The sequence below is a fragment of the Mesitornis unicolor genome, unplaced genomic scaffold, assembly GCF_000695765.1.
Source record: "Mesitornis unicolor isolate BGI_N332 unplaced genomic scaffold, ASM69576v1 scaffold6267, whole genome shotgun sequence".
NCBI lineage: Eukaryota > Metazoa > Chordata > Aves > Mesitornithiformes > Mesitornithidae > Mesitornis > Mesitornis unicolor.
In genome coordinates this window covers 1,172-17,861 of record NW_010195607.1, presented here as the reverse complement: position 1 = coordinate 17,861, position 16,690 = coordinate 1,172, and the positions used below count along the sequence as shown (strand labels likewise).

Sequence of the window (16,690 nt, the reverse complement as noted above, 5' to 3'; positions counted from 1 at the left end):
TTTTGTGTCATCACTGAGTCACAATAATGAGCACAATACAGAGAAGCTGGTGGATATTATAGATTTTTAGAGAAACCATTGACTAGACATAAACACTTTGAACTGTCACAGGGTTAGTAATCGGCTTGTTTTTCATCATTAATCCTCTTTATATTAAAAATAGCAGCGGTCTCCCAGAAGCCGTATGCCAGTTCAAGCTACTGGGTCAGAGTATGATTGTACAGACAGTATTGCATACGAAGTCATGCTGATAGCCATAAAACACATGAGTTCCAGATGTGTTTCTTATGTGGCTAGAAGGGTATTTATTGCTCCTCTGACTTGAAACCAGTCTGTGGTGCATGTCCATCATCTGTATGGTGTTATAAAAAGTAGCTTCAAAGTAAATGATTGAAAAAATGCTCTTTTCCTCAATAGGATTGTAAACCCCTTTACTATGCTTAAGATCTGTAGTTATTTTTACTGTTTTATCCAGCAAAAATCATCAGCCCAACTCAGAACTGCTTCCTCCAGATGAATATGTTTATGCAGAGTCACTGTTGTTATAAAGTGAGGATGCAAAGAAATTTTACTCTGCACTTTGAAATAAATTATTTGGACAATTGACACAGGAGGTTATGTGATAAGTATTGTTTAACTAATTTAAATGTTTTGCAGCTAGTGATGTTCACAGATTTTCTTCCTAACTGTGGATAAACTTCAAGAAAGATAATTTCTTTTAATATTTCAGTGTAAAGAAACCTGACTAGTGTAATTTTTTCAGAAAAATGGAATCTTAGAGAACAGTTCATAAATACAGAGCATGCAAATGTGAGGCACCAGAGTGCAGCGTTCAGGGTAGTTACTAATGCTTGACATTAGGAAAGTAAGTTGGAGTGTTTTACACAGGAAATTATGTACATCATAGGTACTGTGAACTGACTGATAGAGCTGTTAGGTGAGACTCCCAACTGTCGGAACGGGACAAGAAAAGAAAAGGAAATAAAGAAGTATGTTATGTATGTTGAATAGATGACTGGTCCTAATTAAGTACTACCTTTGTCTTGCTATGTAGCAATTTAGTTCGTGATTGCAGAGCAACTCCAAGTATAAAACCTCTTTTTTCCTGGAGAGCTTCACGTAACTGTTCTTCTTTTCTCTCACCTTGATGTGTCACTCCTGCTGTGGAAAATTTGTTCTGGTTTTGGTTGCTATTTCAGTGCTTTCATTTGAGGTAAGATGGGGTGATGAGTACTCAATGGAGAAAAAGCTCGTTGTGTTAAATAAGTATCTCTATATGATAGGTCCCATCATCAGCATAAATTATTGTGCATTGCAAATGCTTCTTCTAGTATTGTCTGAAACAGCTTCAGTGGCAGAGTCAGTTCTTCATTACAGATAATGCGGTTCAGGCTTTTTAAACATCACTCAGAACATAAAATACCAGAAACCCTAGTTAGAAAACAATATTTTTGTGTTGTGGTTGTTATGAAAATACAGAAAAATGTAAATGCACATATAAACATCTCCCTTGTGTGCTGCTTGTTTTTGCAGGCACTATACTGGTTGACAATATGCTGATCAAAGGAACGGCAGGAGGGCCGGACCCCACCATTGAGCTCTCCTTGAAGGACAATGTTGATTACTGGGTGATCCTGGATCCCATCAGCCAGAGGTTATACCTAAATAGCACTGGCCGAGTTCTGGACAGAGATGTAAGTTTGGTGTTTGCTGTTTGTTTTCTTTTCTCCCCGTAGACAGGAATTTCTGAATCTGTGTATGCTCACGTAAAGGCTGTAAACACAAGACCTGCTAGAATATGATAGCTGCATCTACCTCTTGTCCCCGGGTGGATGTAAACAGAGTTAATTTGATTCTTTATTAAGACTTATTGGGAGCGTGCAGAAACGTGACCACTTCTGCACAACAAATATGTGGACAAACACCACCGTAAAGACTGAATAAATAGATGTGGGCATTGGCAGATGCATCTATCGACCCAAACTTGACTTGTTTACTGGATTAAAAACAGTTTTTATTCTGGTTTGCTGCTTTTGTCTGGAAGGAGAAGTGCTGCTCACCTCATGTCCCGTGATACTAATTAAAAGCCTGTTCTAGCTGTGTACATTGACTTATGAGATGTGAGAGAGAGCAGAGGAATTGTGAATTTTGCAATTCACTTACAAAGCTTGACATATTCAATTGAAAAAATGCTTCTTTAGGTTCTTTTTCTTTTTTTTTGTTTTATAAGGCAGCATAAAACTCCTGTGGTATTTTCATTCCTAAAAGGATTAAAGAAATATTGTCAGGCTAAGTTTGATTTTTTTTTTTCTAAAAAGAAGTGTTTTCATCTATGCTAATTTTGTTCAAGAGAAACTCTTTAAAAATAGAGACGTTTTCTCAGCGTTACAGCATTGCTGCGGTTCATCAGAAGCTGAAAGGAGAAATAACTCAGAAGTGACTGTAATCAATGTGGAGAGAGTGCTTTAAAGATCAGGAGTGCTCCTTGGAGTGCGTGAAATTTTGTTTTGTATTTGCTTGATTGATTAATTTGTCGTCTTCATGGATTTCAAGGTACATTCATAAGTACCAGAAACAACATGCAAATTTGTCCTCATTTCCATTTTTAGTTTGAGAGCTAATTGAATTCAGCTGTTCTTAATTTAGCGTTAATTCACAAACTGGTTTTGTGTGTGAGGCAGAGGTGTACAGCGCAAAACGTGGCAGAATGGACGAGGAACTAATAGACTTCTCAGTGCATCAGCAGGGAGGTGGCATCGCCTCAAGTGCCAAACAGCCGCCTGCCTTTGAGGTGACAGGCAGGTGCTGGAACGTTTTTGGCTTCTCAGTTTTATTTGGAAGTCAGAGCAAAAAGCATGAGCCCTTAATGAGAAAGGAGAGCCTTAGGAATCACCCTAGGGAATGTAGGGTCAGTTCTTCATCAGCCCACGGAAATCTGCATATCTGTATAGCTTTATGAAGCAAAATTAAGTCCTGTTAGATCAGTGCTATTTCTTTTTTCAGTCCCCATTTTAGTGGCACTTTTCTCCCTACAGGTTTGCTCATCTGAGCTGCTTTACCTTAATCTAACTAGATGCTTTACCAGAACAACCTTGACAAATTATTTGATTTCTGATATTAGTAATAGTCTAACTAAACTCACAAATACTTGACATTATTAAGAATACATATGGATGCTTTACAGTGATGTTCTTTGCAAGAAGTAGACTCGAGTACCAAGGAAACAAGCAGAAGGTGTACATTTTAATAATTACATATAGGTAATATCGGTGGCTTTACATTGGTATTTAAGGGGTTATTTCTTCATTTTTTTACTATGAACTGTAACACTTCTTATCTCTAGTACTGTTGTGCTGGGTAAAATTAATTGACGTTTATTTAAGTTTATTGGGATGTGAAAAGAAAATCTGAGATTTAAGGTAATGGAGATTTTGGGTGTGAGCCCCACTGTAGCTGTCTTCTGTGGTCTCAGTGAACTGCTGTAAGTTACAAGCCAAAGAAAATTAAAGTAATCCACAGAAACCTCACTGATTGAGTACAAATGAGAAATTGTGTAGCATGTACTTGATTAATATGGCTCTTACCTTAAGGCTGTTGCCAGCTTTCAGAACCAGAGATATACAAACCCATAAAATGCAGAATCATTCAAAAGCGTGTGCGGTTCCTTTCCCCTTCTCCCCCCCCGCCATCCTTCAAGTTAAAACCCCGTGAAACTTAGTCGTACCAGGAAAATTCGGGATTTTATTAAGTTGAACCTTAAAATTCAATTTGCTGTTACAGAGCAGAGATTGTAGTCTCTGGTTCACAAATTGTGCATATACAATTGCATTCAATATATTTGGATACTTTTCCCATTTTTCTCTCCAGTGTGCCCACTTGTCAACTCCCTTCTGATTCACATGGCTTGATCCTGTTCTTTTTTATTACTTTTCTCAAAAGAAAATCCTATTGGATTCCATCAATTGATTTTACTAAGAATGGCATGGTGATTTCCAGACAAAACCAGATAAAAAGAAAATTTCAAACTTTTCTTGCAGAATTTTAACTACTAAGGAAGGATGAATAGGAGCAAGTCAGAACTGAAGGTGGAAGGAACTGCTAAATGGTGTTGGGATAATTTGTCCCCAGTATCATAAATGATTTGTTACGTTGTACCATTACGCATTTACATTTATTGTCTGTAAATGCCAAAATTGATGCATGTTTATTTAAAGGTCTGATTTTAAATGTAAGCACTGACCCAGCAGAAATTGTATGTATGTATGTACGAAAGTGAAAGTGTACTTTGTTCTGTTTTACCAAGGACAACAATCTATTTGTTCCCATGTTTTTATGAAAAAGACAAAATCCAGAATACCATGGATTTATGTATCTGTCATGGCGACTAATTCTGTGTTTCCTGGGCATTGCTGATTAACTCTAAATGAACTCAGTAGCATTTGAAGTTTATTAAAGGTGGCCTGAAAATTATTGGATCTTTTATAAAGAACGTCAGCTTGAAAAACAAATGGCAATTATACTGGTGGAGGCTTAATTTAAGTTATAGATGGTATTTGGCATGTTCCTACCTGTGTTAGAAGTTCCACTGATGAAAGCAGAAACGCATCATAGCTGGCTGCAGATTTTTACAGCAAAGAGAATGGAGTTTTAGTTAAAAAGCTCGTGCTGTGCTTCACTGCAGGTAAAGTTGAGGGTTTTTTGAAGAAGAGATAGTTATAAAGCGCTATAAAGCCACCTTCTTTTGCCAAATCTGCTGACTCTTTAAGCACTGATTTGTGCCAGAGTCTGATAGGTAAAGGAAGCCATATGGTTCTAAAACCCATTATAGCGCCACTGGAAAAAAAAATCAATCAAATTAATTGTAGCATTTAGAATGAGTAAAAGGGTAATTATGTAGATACATAATTATGGTATAATTGTAAGTCTCAGAATCTCAGGATAAAAACCTGTTTGCATTCACTGTTCCACAATAGTATGGCATAAACATCTTTAAATTATGTTTTTGAGTTGTTTAATCTCTTGAAGACTTTCAGATTAAAAAATAGGGGTTTTGTTTCATTTTGTCCCTTCTCATGCTTGCTCACTCTCTGCTGAATGTTAAATTTTGAGTTGGGTTTTTGACAAGTGACTAAACTTGTATGCAGTCTAGTGTTATTATGGAGAAACACAGCACCTTTGCAATTCACCAATTCTGGTTGCTTTTGTTTAATACATCCAGATGGTGACAGTACACATCCAAATTAATGGTTTGGTCCCTTGGAAGCAATGCAAAATACACGACTTGCTTGGAAGCAATGCAAAACACACGATGCCTTTGAAATCCCACCAGACTGGCAGCAAACCTTCCTTAGGTGAAGATCTGCTCTTGAACTGCTTTGACAGTTCATCACATTTATTCCACCCTCTATTTTGTTTGTCATTGCTGTAGACAATCCATTTTTCATCACCTGTTGCCATATTTCAAAAATGGATCATTTTCTTCACGTTCCAAGAGAAAATCACAGATGTTGATGTGCTTAGTGAGATGCATTTCTTTGAGCTCCTGTGGTACCCAAATAGCGAGCTTCCTAACATATCCAAGTTGTTTTAAATGGTTTTCATATGTTAAGGTTATCAGCAACCTCTAGTGTCATTAACTGGATTCAGTCAATGCCTTTATTTTGTCATTATCAACTTTGATTTGCCTTCCTGAGCGTGGTGCATCTTTAACATCAAAATCATGGACCAAAATTTAGCAAACCAGTTCTGGCACTGCTGCAGTTTTAAGGCATCTTCACCATACGCATCACATAACTTTTTATGAGCTTGCACAGCATTTTTGTCATTTCTGGAAGCAATACAGCAAAATATGATGAAAATGTTCCTTTAATTTTTCCATTTTGAAATCAATGCCAAATAAATAAATGAAATTGTGCACTTTCTTTTTCTAAAACTAGGCTGGACTGTCAGCTTTCAAGGTACATAATGCAGTTGTGTGTATGTCCATCTATTTTTTTTTATTTAAAGAAAACACAAACAAGAACACAATGACTTGTTGACCAACCCAATACAAGGTCAAACCAGACTTGCTGTCAATGTTTAACATGCCAGACTCTTGCTTCAGATCTGCAAATTGACACTTGCAATGGTGGGAACATTGTGCATAGAAGTCATGCTGGAATGATGTATTTCCATAGCAGTCTTTCTACATTTCCATTTCAACCAAAAGTGCCTTTTAGTTTATTCTTAGAATTGTTTTATTAACTCGGGTGAGTAGTAGCAGCGTTTTGCAGCTTTAATTTATTTACCCATTCGTCAAGATTGGGAGTTGTTTTTAATTGGATATTCCGATGTTAACCAGAGTAAAAGCAACAAGACATCAGATTGTCTGTGCTTAAAGGTGACCAAGTTGTTTCTAAATTACTTGGTAAATGTAAGTGGTAGCATGTTGAATTTATTTCTGACTTGACCTTTCAGTTCCAATATTAATAAACCAAAGGTTGAAATGTGTGACATTTCTAGGTATCTTTCAGTAATCAGAAGATGTTCAAAAGATGTGCTTTCCCCTCTTTTGTTGCTGTTCTCAAGGGAAGTGTGAAGGGCTAAGCGTGCTGAGGGTTTTTATTTCTGTGTTAGCACATAGGGCTGGCAAAGCTTAGTCTGCAAAATGCAGCTATAAGACATGCAGACCTACTTGAAATATTGCCATCTTAAGTTGTAGTCAGGACACTCTGAGAGAAGCTTTTTAATCCAGACGTAGAGCATTAAACGTGACACAGGCAGACTGATGGGCTATAAGTAAACCTAAGCAATATTAACATAGCTCAAAATTTAACTGTTAGTTCACACTTTGACTGCGTATTATAAAAATGTATTTTCACTTACAGCCCCCAGTGTCCATTCAATCCATCGTGGTGCAAGTCCAGTGCGTTAACAAAAAGGTTGGCACCATTATCAACCACGAAGTACGGATTGTGGTGAGAGACAGGAACGATAACTCCCCTCGGTTCCAGCAGCAGCGATACTACGTGGCGGTAAATGAGGTCAGAATCACTCTTTTTTGTTTTTGTAATGTTTCCTGTGATACCATTGCTAAATGCCAGCTTTTGGTTCTTTCACTTTGCGTTTGAAAACATGGTCAATTCAGTTGTTTTAAAATCCCTTCCATTTCTGTCACCTTGGGAAAACGCAGCACGGACGGTATACTCCAGTTTCTGGCACGTAAGCTGTTCTTCCTGTTCCTCAATGAATAAAAAGACAAGCACACTTTTCATCAGGATGCTTGGACTAGTGCAGAAACCACTAGAATCTGGAGCTATGTCTCAGTGGTAGAGACACTGATTTCTGTTAAATGTACAAGATGTTTTATGGCATTACGCAATTGTATCTACAAATCTGGAAGTAAAACAAAAGCATTTATGAAAAAAAAAGGTAAAGCAAATAGTTTAAAAGGTCTGATAAACAATATTGAAACTTGCCAAAATGCAGTTTTGGTTTATTGCTTTTTCTCTTTATTAAGTGTTGTCTGCAAACGGAATTCTTTTGCTTTATTTTTTTTTTAATGGAGTGGAGAGCTGTGGATTGGACTTCTCCATATTATTTGAAGGAAAAAAAATATTTCTCTCTTGAGCTGGTACAACTTCATTTCACTTTACAATTCGGTTTTCCTATTCTATTAGGGACTGAATAATCTGCTAATAACCAGTACAAAGGCTGTGTGTTTTCAGTAAGTTAGTATCCTGGGGCTTTACTGATATGTATGGAAAGTAGGAACTTACATGCAGAGGTGGAGATTTCCAGACTAAAACTAAGAGGCAAACGGAAAGATGGGTCAGTCTGCAGGTAAAGGTGGAAGAGTTACAGTTGCATTTAAGAAAATAAATCTTACGTATGTGGTGTGCATTGTGTCCCTGGTCGGTTTTGGTTTGGGTGGGGATTTTTCTGTGGAAGAGCATGGCGGCTTTTATGTTGATTGATTTTAGTAGAATTGATTTGCCATTTAAAACAAAAAAACTCTCATAGCTTTTTGTCTTTGGGTCGCTCAGCTTTTCAATGTGTCTGCGTATTGTAACAATCAGTGCATTGCTTTCAGTGACCAAGCGTGTAGTGATGTGCAGGATGTCCCATAGGGCCCAGGAAAGAGTGGGAGAGTTGGTTGATGAGTTTAGGTCTAATTAAGCCAAAAGTATGGAGGAAAAAACCCACAAACCCCACACATTACTTTTGAGTAGAGACCTGCAATTGAGATAAGGATATGCAAGTTCTCCAAACTTACTGGTCTGCTGACCAGTGACACCTTTTAAATTGAGATTGTTTCCCTTTGGACAAATTTTTGACAATGGATCTGCTGATGTTTCTTACCACCAGAGTTCAGAGGTCACAAAATACCATTTGTACATGTACCAGTAAAGTCCTCCCTATACTTTTAAATTGTTTTCAAGTTGATTTTTATGTGGTAACTGTAATTACTATGTTTTTGCAAATCTGTTGCGGACGTGCTTCTGGCCTTCAATAAAGGCAACATAAATGTTAGTCTGAAGTGCCTGTGCGTGCTGTGATACAGGTCCCAAAAGACTTCCAAAACTTGCATAATTTTTCAGGTAAAACTGAAGCCAGGTAGTATCAGTGCTATAATACTAAGGAAGGAAGGGTTTTCCATAATAACAACGAATTCCAAAGACAAAGAGAAAAATGCGGCATCTAAAATTACTTCTATTCAGAAATTTAGCAGTGTTCCAAGTACATGCAGTTGTTTATTTGCATTACTATTGGGCAAAATGCAGTGTTGCACTTTCCATGAGTTTTAGTCCTGATTTAATTAGCTGCTTTGTTTCATTATGCTTATAGCTTCTGACATGGCACCACCAGGCCTTTCAGCATTACCCAGTGGGTTAATGCTCTCGTTAATTAACCAGAAAAAGGTTCACAAAGCATCTCAGACTTTCTCAAAGGTTTTAGTGAGTAATTACATTTTTTAATGATAGCTTATTCTGCTAGTAATTGGCACTGCCTCTAGTGAATTTAACTACAGGAAAGCACTGGAATGAAGGTTTTGTGGTTATTTCTTTGATTGCCTCTGCTCTTCTCCTTTTAGTTTGCTTGTAAACTAAAAAGTACAAAAATCTTTCTTGTGTAAGTAACATAAAGCAAAGCGAAGGGCAAGTATTATTTATTATTTACAGCTACCACACATGTGAGCATTACAAATATCTCGTATATTTTCTAGCCAGGAAATTTAGTCTGTGTCAATTTGAGGACTGATTTGGTCAGGCGCTTCACAGGGTTATACTTGGTGGTTTCTCCTCTCAGCTGCTGTTCCCCTCTCTGGCTGTCCTGTGTGGGATGAAAACACATGGACTGTGGCTTGATAACCACACTACGGTCACTTCTGCTCGTACAAAACATCAGGTAGACTTTCCACACATACTACACAATCCATCTGCACATATACAGTACGCGCTGATTTACAGCTCCTGTGCTACCCAGCTTAATAGTGTGTGCGCTTTGTAGGTGTGGCATTGCCCATAAGCATCGCAGTTCCTGTATTCACCTACTGTAAGGACAGATATCCTGGGCAAATATCTCTCAGCCTTGCAATTAGCCCCAGATGTTTTTTAGGGGCTGAAGTTTAGGGCAAAGATTTTCCCAAACAGTCAAAACTGTTATTTCCTTTGTTGTTTTTTTTTGTGTGTGTGTTATGTATTTTTATTCATATGAAAACCTCACATCATTATTCATTTAGAAATAAATCCTGACAAGATGACATTAGCCTGGGGCTAGATTTGACCATGCGTGTTGGTGACTTAAAAATATGAGTTACTGCACTATATTGAAACAAAGCTCTGTAGCTAGGTTGAAATTCCGAAGAATTATGCAACTCAGTTAATGCTCTACAGGAAAATCTATAGTATTGCCACAGGGATTTTAAAGACATTTAACCTAATACAGGAACTAGAGACTAAACTAAAGTACTAATAAGGCAGAATTGTTGTCTGTGTTTTGTGTTGAACACACCTTAGCAAATTTTATCTCAGGTAATACAACTTAATTCTGCATTGCCTGGGTATTATAAGACTGGCTTTTTAAAAAATAACTTTTCACATAAGCCTTACCTGAGTACTAGAAAGGTGTTGGTAAGCTCAGGAGCATTTAATAGCGGGGTTTTTTTGGAAGTGGTGGTAAAGTTTCTAGAATAGTGTTTGAAGTCAGTGTTAATTTATTAAGCATACTTAACCTTACAGCTAATGAGAATTTTCTGCTTGTAAATCAGAATTTTGGAGTTGGTTTGTTTTTTGGGGTTCTTTAGTTTGTTTTGGGTTCTTTTTTTGCCTCCTAAAGTTGGAGGAGATAGAAATCCTTTGCAAAATGAGTGTGTTTTGTGAACTTCAGTCATCTTAAAACTTTGGCTTTGGGCTGTCGAGAATTATAACTTGTGCTGAATTTTCATTGTTTCTGGTGTAATTATTCATATCTTTTTCCTTGTGGTATTGAAATAATTAATCTCTGCAGGTAGACATCATCAAAAGAATATTAGCTCAGAATGATTAACTGTAAGTCTTACTTTGCTGTTTGTGGCCCCTGTGAAAAATTATTCATTTTTAATTTCATAAATAGGCAATAATAGGAACATTTATTTTCAAAACGTTTTATGGAAGTGCTGAATGTTCCTGTCTGCAGCTAGACTTCTAATAGATGTAAATCATGTTGAAGGAAAGTTTTAAGTATTCCAGCTGTTGACCGTGAAAGAGTAAGATTTATTGTATGCGTTTCCACTCTCTTTGTTTAATTGCATTCTTCTGAGATCTTACTTCTTTCTTGTCATCGCGGCTCTTTTTCACCACGTTGAATTCCCACAGAGGTTATTACCTTCAAACTGTCACTGACACGCATACTATTGTTTTTTTGCTTGGCAATTCCTAACATTTTATCTTCCATGAGGTAAAACGCTCAGTGTGGTCAAACGGTTTGCTACATAACTTCAGTCTCCTTCCATGGGAGATACTGAAGTTTAACACGAAGAAACAAAATTCCTCCAAGGAGTTCTCTGGAGCAGGTGTATCTGGTGGAAAGGAGACAAGTGGGGCTTCATAGACAGCTCAAGCAATGAGAACTCCAGAAATGGAGCCATTTTTCTGTCCTTCTGAGAGGTAGCAAAGTAAAGGAGCTGAGAACCCCTCTGCAGACATGTTTCCACCTTTCTTATCTCTCGGAAGATTTCATGGTGGTAGATTTGTCAGTTAACTGAGTTGAAAACTGGGAAAATGGATGCTGTGCAGAATGCCTCTGTTACAGGTTGACATACCAGTGGTGGAGGTGTTTTGAGCTCTAGATAAATCTTTACTGTCTAGAGACTGTGTCCATCTACTAAAGAATAACTTTTATAACTTGTTTGAGAAATCGTTTATTACACACTCTATAGTAAAAAACCATCTTGGGGTTCCACTTTTTGCCAATGCCAAAAATCTGATTAACCAGTTTGTTCTGCTTGCACATGCATGTATTGAAATGGCATGCCCATTTTATCTCTGTGTGAGATCAAACCAGTTTTTCCACCTGCTCTTTTAGCTTTTTATATGTTTTAGATACCTCCATAATTCTTGCTCGGAAAAATGTGTCTTTCATTCCCATGTTACTCATCTTTCTCATGAGAGATGCAGTTCCTTGTGAGCTGTTCACATGAGTAATCCTTATTTAAAAAAGAACAGTGGGGTTATTGATGTTGATAAAGAGCAGTAATATAGTAATGTAACTATATATTATTATATATAGTCACATTTTATAAGGTGAACTGAGTTCCTCTTTATTGTTCCAACAATAAAGTGAATGGTGACAACAGCCTGTGAGAAAGCCCTCATCATCTGTGGGTCATGGTGATATTGCTGGCTAATGGTAAATCACCACAATGGTGAGATCTCAGTGTAAAAATATTGTGTAGCTTTGAAAGCTGAGTGGCTCTCTGAAATGATTAGAAGTGGAGTTTGAGACATTTGGTGAAGAGCTCATCTGAATTTGAGCTGCGGTAATCTCTGATGTGAGATCTTGGGCAGGCTGGAAAGTTGAGTGAAATGAGTTAATTTTTTCCTAACTTTCAGGATGAGGGATTGGCAGGGGATTGTTTTCGGTGTCCTTTCCAATATCATTTGTGTAACAAAGAAAATGTAGAAAATAGAAACCTGTGTATTAGGTTCACAAAGGCCTGAACATCTGCAGTCAGTTATTTTGGATGTAACACACTAAGTCCAAGACTTTAGCTTTTGACTTTTACTGTAAGAGCATGCAATTGTAATTCTGGTGTTTACTGCTATTTCATTTTTACAACCATCTCCTTTGTTATCGCTAAATTATGTGCTTTACAGTGCTGGAGACTTTTTATGTTAGCCATCCTTTATCTTTATCCTGTCAGGGCCCCCATGCCAGCTGCTCTGGATGAAACAAGAGCAAATAACTATTGCTGAGCAGAGCTGCTGGCTGAATTCAACAGAAAGCAAGCATTTCTGTGCTTCTGAAAAGCAACATGGCTCTTGGCGTCCTTCAGCTGGGAGCAGTTGTGCAGATCAAGCCCTTCCTCAGCCTCTGGACAGCCATGGGGCTCTACTCAGTTTGGGCGGTGGAGGGAACTCAGTTTTGTCCTGTTTGACTGTAGAGGCCTGTTTTTCCCAGTCTTGTTTGGGATGTGCTACTAGCACCTCCGTGGGTGTCTGTGCTCTCAGGCTGTCCTGATGCGACAGGGTTTTGTTGATAGAGATCCGTTATGTGATTTCCAGCAGTAACTTCTCCCTTTTTTGAGGGCACGCTGGTGTGGCAGCCGTGTTGAGCTGGGAGCGCTCCATTGCAGCAAGCGCTGAGTATCGTGCAGGCAGGCATAGAGGCACAGTTAATGAGCATGGTGTTTGACAGCGTGTTCCCTGCCCCACTTTCCAGCCTGCTACGTGTGTGGTGTCTTCAAAGCTGCTCTCTGCTTCTTCTGGCAGTACTATGGCTTTGTACAGTTTTGACAGCAGAAGCATGGGAGATTTTCATCACTTGCCAACCCCTGACAAGCCAGCGCGGTGCCCAGCTTTTCCCACTAATGAGACTGTGTCATTTAACCAACAATTGATTGGTTAAACCATTTTATTGTTTTACTGGGTGTCTGTGCCCAGGTGGGGGTTGAGGGGTCTCTGTAAGGAGAGGCTGAGGCTGCCTCAGCCCAGCCCCTCAGCCAGGTCGACGGTGCCGCAGGGAAATGGATTCAAGAAAGGGGAAAACGCCGCCTGGCAGCAAGGTGTGAGGAAGGCATTGTGAGAAGGAAAGGAATCAGGATTGAAGGACTAAAGCTGAGACTTGGGAAAAGGGATGGGATAGGGGAAGATGCTGGTTTGTCTCTGTCACCATCCAAATATATGTTCAATTGGCAGTATGTTAAATTAATTTTTCCCAAGTTGGCTCTGTTCTGCCTGTGAGGGTAATGAGTAAGTGATCTACATGTTTCGACCTCTGAGCTTGTCTATCTGATTTTTGTCCCCTGTGATGCTGAGGATGGGGCTGACAGGGCACCTGGGTGTGTGTCTGGTGGTCAAGACCAGCCTGCCATTAGTGGGGGGGAGGGGGTGGGTGGAAAAAACACAGCAAAGAAAACACAAATCTTCCTGTGAATATTCCAAACTGGTTCTCAGGTTGCTCTGTTCTCCTGTCCCCTGTCAAACACGACAAAACCCCTTCTCCTCTACACACACATTTTGCCATTAACCAGTAAGCTTTCTTGGTTTATGAAGGTTGACTCTGATCTTTTATACTGTCAGGCAAAGCTCATGTTTCTGAGGTGTGATTGCTCTCCTGAATTCCTGAAAGACTGGTGCTGTACCACAGGCAGAGACTCTCTGTGAGGTAATTATCTCGCAATTAGTAGGCATGAGGGAACAGTCAACTTCCTACACCCACATGTGACACTTCTACTATCTATGCCAATAGTAAGCAAGTCAAGTTTGCAGCAAAACAAATATATATAGCTATTCTGGAATAAGTGTAGATAATGTGGATAAGTAAGCTCCACCTGTTTTACCATAAAAAAGGCTTTGAATTGGTGCCTTTTATTTCAAAGATTCTTTATTCTCAGCCCTGAAAATATTTCTCAGAGAACTCTGTCAGCCATTAAATTACTCTTGAAGTAATTAGCAGCTTTATAAATACAAATTGACAAGAAGTTATGACTGTTGGAGGAAATGGACAGTTTATTATTTGCTTTATGGTGTGAACTACAAAATATGAAAGTAAAATAGCATCCACGTTTGCAACAAATGTTTGAATGACTCCTTGTCCTTTTTCCACCTTTTCTTTTTACAGCATTTCAAGCCTTTTTAGACCTTATAAGTTTAAAGATACGTGATAACTTAACTTAAAATTTAGAGGAAAGAAGAGGGATCAGTGGATCTCTGTGAATTGAAAGGCCAAAAATTTGGGTGTGATGAGAGCAGCAGTGGGAGGCATGGCTAGGAGCAATGTCTGTGTTGAATCCAGAATTGTTTGTTCAGTTGTTTTTCTCTTTTGGGTTGATTATTCACAAGGTTTTCTGAAAATTAAAATCCAGAAACTGGCTTCTTAGTCAGTTGGACTTCTGTCCTTGATCTCAATAGGTCTTGATTTCATGCTGTTTGTCTACATTAAGATAATTGTAAATTGATTCATTTTCAAAATATAATTTTATGCCTGTTTAGTTACTGCCAACCAAATACTGGAGAAACAGCATCATTCTTGTGTTTGTTTAAAGCCATAAAGCTTTCTGGGTGTCTGTGTTTGCATGTAGTAATACTTATCTGGTGCTATTCATATTGTCATGAAGACACTGTTAAATAAGTTCTGTTTACTTTTGGAGCTCATTTTCTTTTCCTTCCTGAGTCTGAACAAGTAACTTTTTTATATTTTTCAATCTATTTATATTTATTTCAAGAGTCTTTTCATTTCTAAAACTTTTTTTTTCATCTTCATCTTTTTAAAATCAAGTGATGTTCTGTCTTGATGCACTCTGTGGAATAAAAATGGAAACTGGCTTCACTCTCCCTGTGATGCTTGGGATCAGTTAAAGTATGGTCTGAGTGCATTGTGCCCAAATAGTTGCCTTGTACATGAGGTTTCAAGCCAAGCAAAGAGGAAGAGAAAATGTCAACCTTGCATTATAGACCAGAACTGTGGGGAGGGAGGGCAAAAGCTTTGCAGGCAATTCTTTAATTGCTTCTTGTATACCTTAAGGTTTTAATGGATATTTTGTCTGTCTCGGTTCTTGCAGTTAACTCCAGTTGGAACAACCATCTTTACAGGATTTTCTGGAAACAATGGTGCTACTGACATTGATGATGGTCCAAATGGCCAAATAGAATATGTCATCCAGTACAATCCTAATGACAAGGTAATATTCAAGACTATGGGCCAATAAATGTTCTAAATTGTGAAGACTGCTATACAAAAGCATTTTGTCTCTGTTTTGAAGTGAGAGGAGAACCAGTTTTGTTCTCGTGGTATAAGCAGGTGACAAAGCAGTGTCTTGGTATTCCTGATATCCGACATGCTCTGGCTCATCTCAGTATTGGAGGGAAGTGCAACTAAGACGCAGTGGTGTTGAGACTCAAACTTAGGTCTGGAAGTTAAGCTTTAGATCACCACTGGACAGTTGCGTTTCTGTGCTGTGTTGGAGCAAGAGGGGACTCCAGATATAGGCAGTTTGGGAGAAGTCGAAGTTTTTTGCTGAAATTGTGCTGATCTTTCCTAGCAGTTTAGATTGTACAGTTCCACCTAAAAGCATCCGTATGCAAAGATCTGCCAAGGAAAAGGCAGTTATTTTGAGAGTACCGTGGCTGATTCTCAGCTGCAGTGTCTTTTCCAGCTTGTTCTGGCCTTTTAAACCAGACATGAATGGGCTAAGTGCAGTTAGAGGAATCTTCCCCATGAATTAGAAATGGTACATATTTATCTATGTGCCCGTGCATGGCATCATCTTGTACAGTAGTAGATATCTCCCATTAGTTGCATAGTTCACAACCTGCTTCCTTATTCATATGAATACTGTTAAAAGAAAGGAAGGAAGGGGCAAAAGCAGTGAACCCTGGTTGGTTCTTCCCTCTTCCAACAATAACTTTCTGTTCTAGTTTCCTATTTTACCTCAGTATAAATATTTTAATTTATTTTTTTTTGTGGGAACTATGTATTTTTTTATCCAAAAAGATGAGTGCCAAACTCAGACACAAGCAAAAAAAGTGTGTCTGGTTATGTGGCAGAATCTGTGATGTAACTTCCAATCCTGTTTTCCTGCACGCCACAAATATCTGCAACCTGGTGAATTTAGCAATCGTTATCATTTATTTGCCGAAAAACAAACTGAAATTTAAACAGATGTTTCAAATTCTGGAGGAAAAAAGTTCTTGTTATGTTATCTAAGTAAAGAAAAGCACTATGTATCTCTGCATTCTTTTCTGTGGGGAAATTTTGTAACATATTGCTATTACACGTTCAACACATTTAATTATATTCTACGTAGATTGAAGCATGGGAAGATTTTTTAAAAATGTGATTAATTTGATAATGGAACTGGAACTAATTCTTATATCTGAAACCTGTCTCTCAGTGCCTGTAATCCTCCTCCCAAAATGGGTCATTAGTCAAAATGAGGATGTGCACACACTAGCAGTGCCTTCCTGCCTTTCTATGCCACAGCTTTATAATTTGAATCTGTTTAAGCAAA

At 38.3% G+C, this 16,690-nt stretch overlaps 1 protein-coding gene across 1 annotated transcript in view; it reads left to right on the top strand.

Moving 5' to 3' along the window:
• Positions 1–1,533: 1,533 nt before the first annotated feature.
• Positions 1,534–16,690, top strand: part of LOC104543537 (protocadherin-15-like) — a gene marked incomplete at both ends in the record, with an annotated part of 15,940 nt that continues 783 nt past the window's right edge. The window contains 3 exons of the mRNA XM_010188172.1: positions 1,534–1,694; positions 6,867–7,022; positions 15,242–15,361. Of these exons, the coding sequence (XP_010186474.1) occupies positions 1,534–1,694; positions 6,867–7,022; positions 15,242–15,361 (437 nt within the window). The remainder of the gene's footprint in view (positions 1,695–6,866; positions 7,023–15,241; positions 15,362–16,690) is intronic.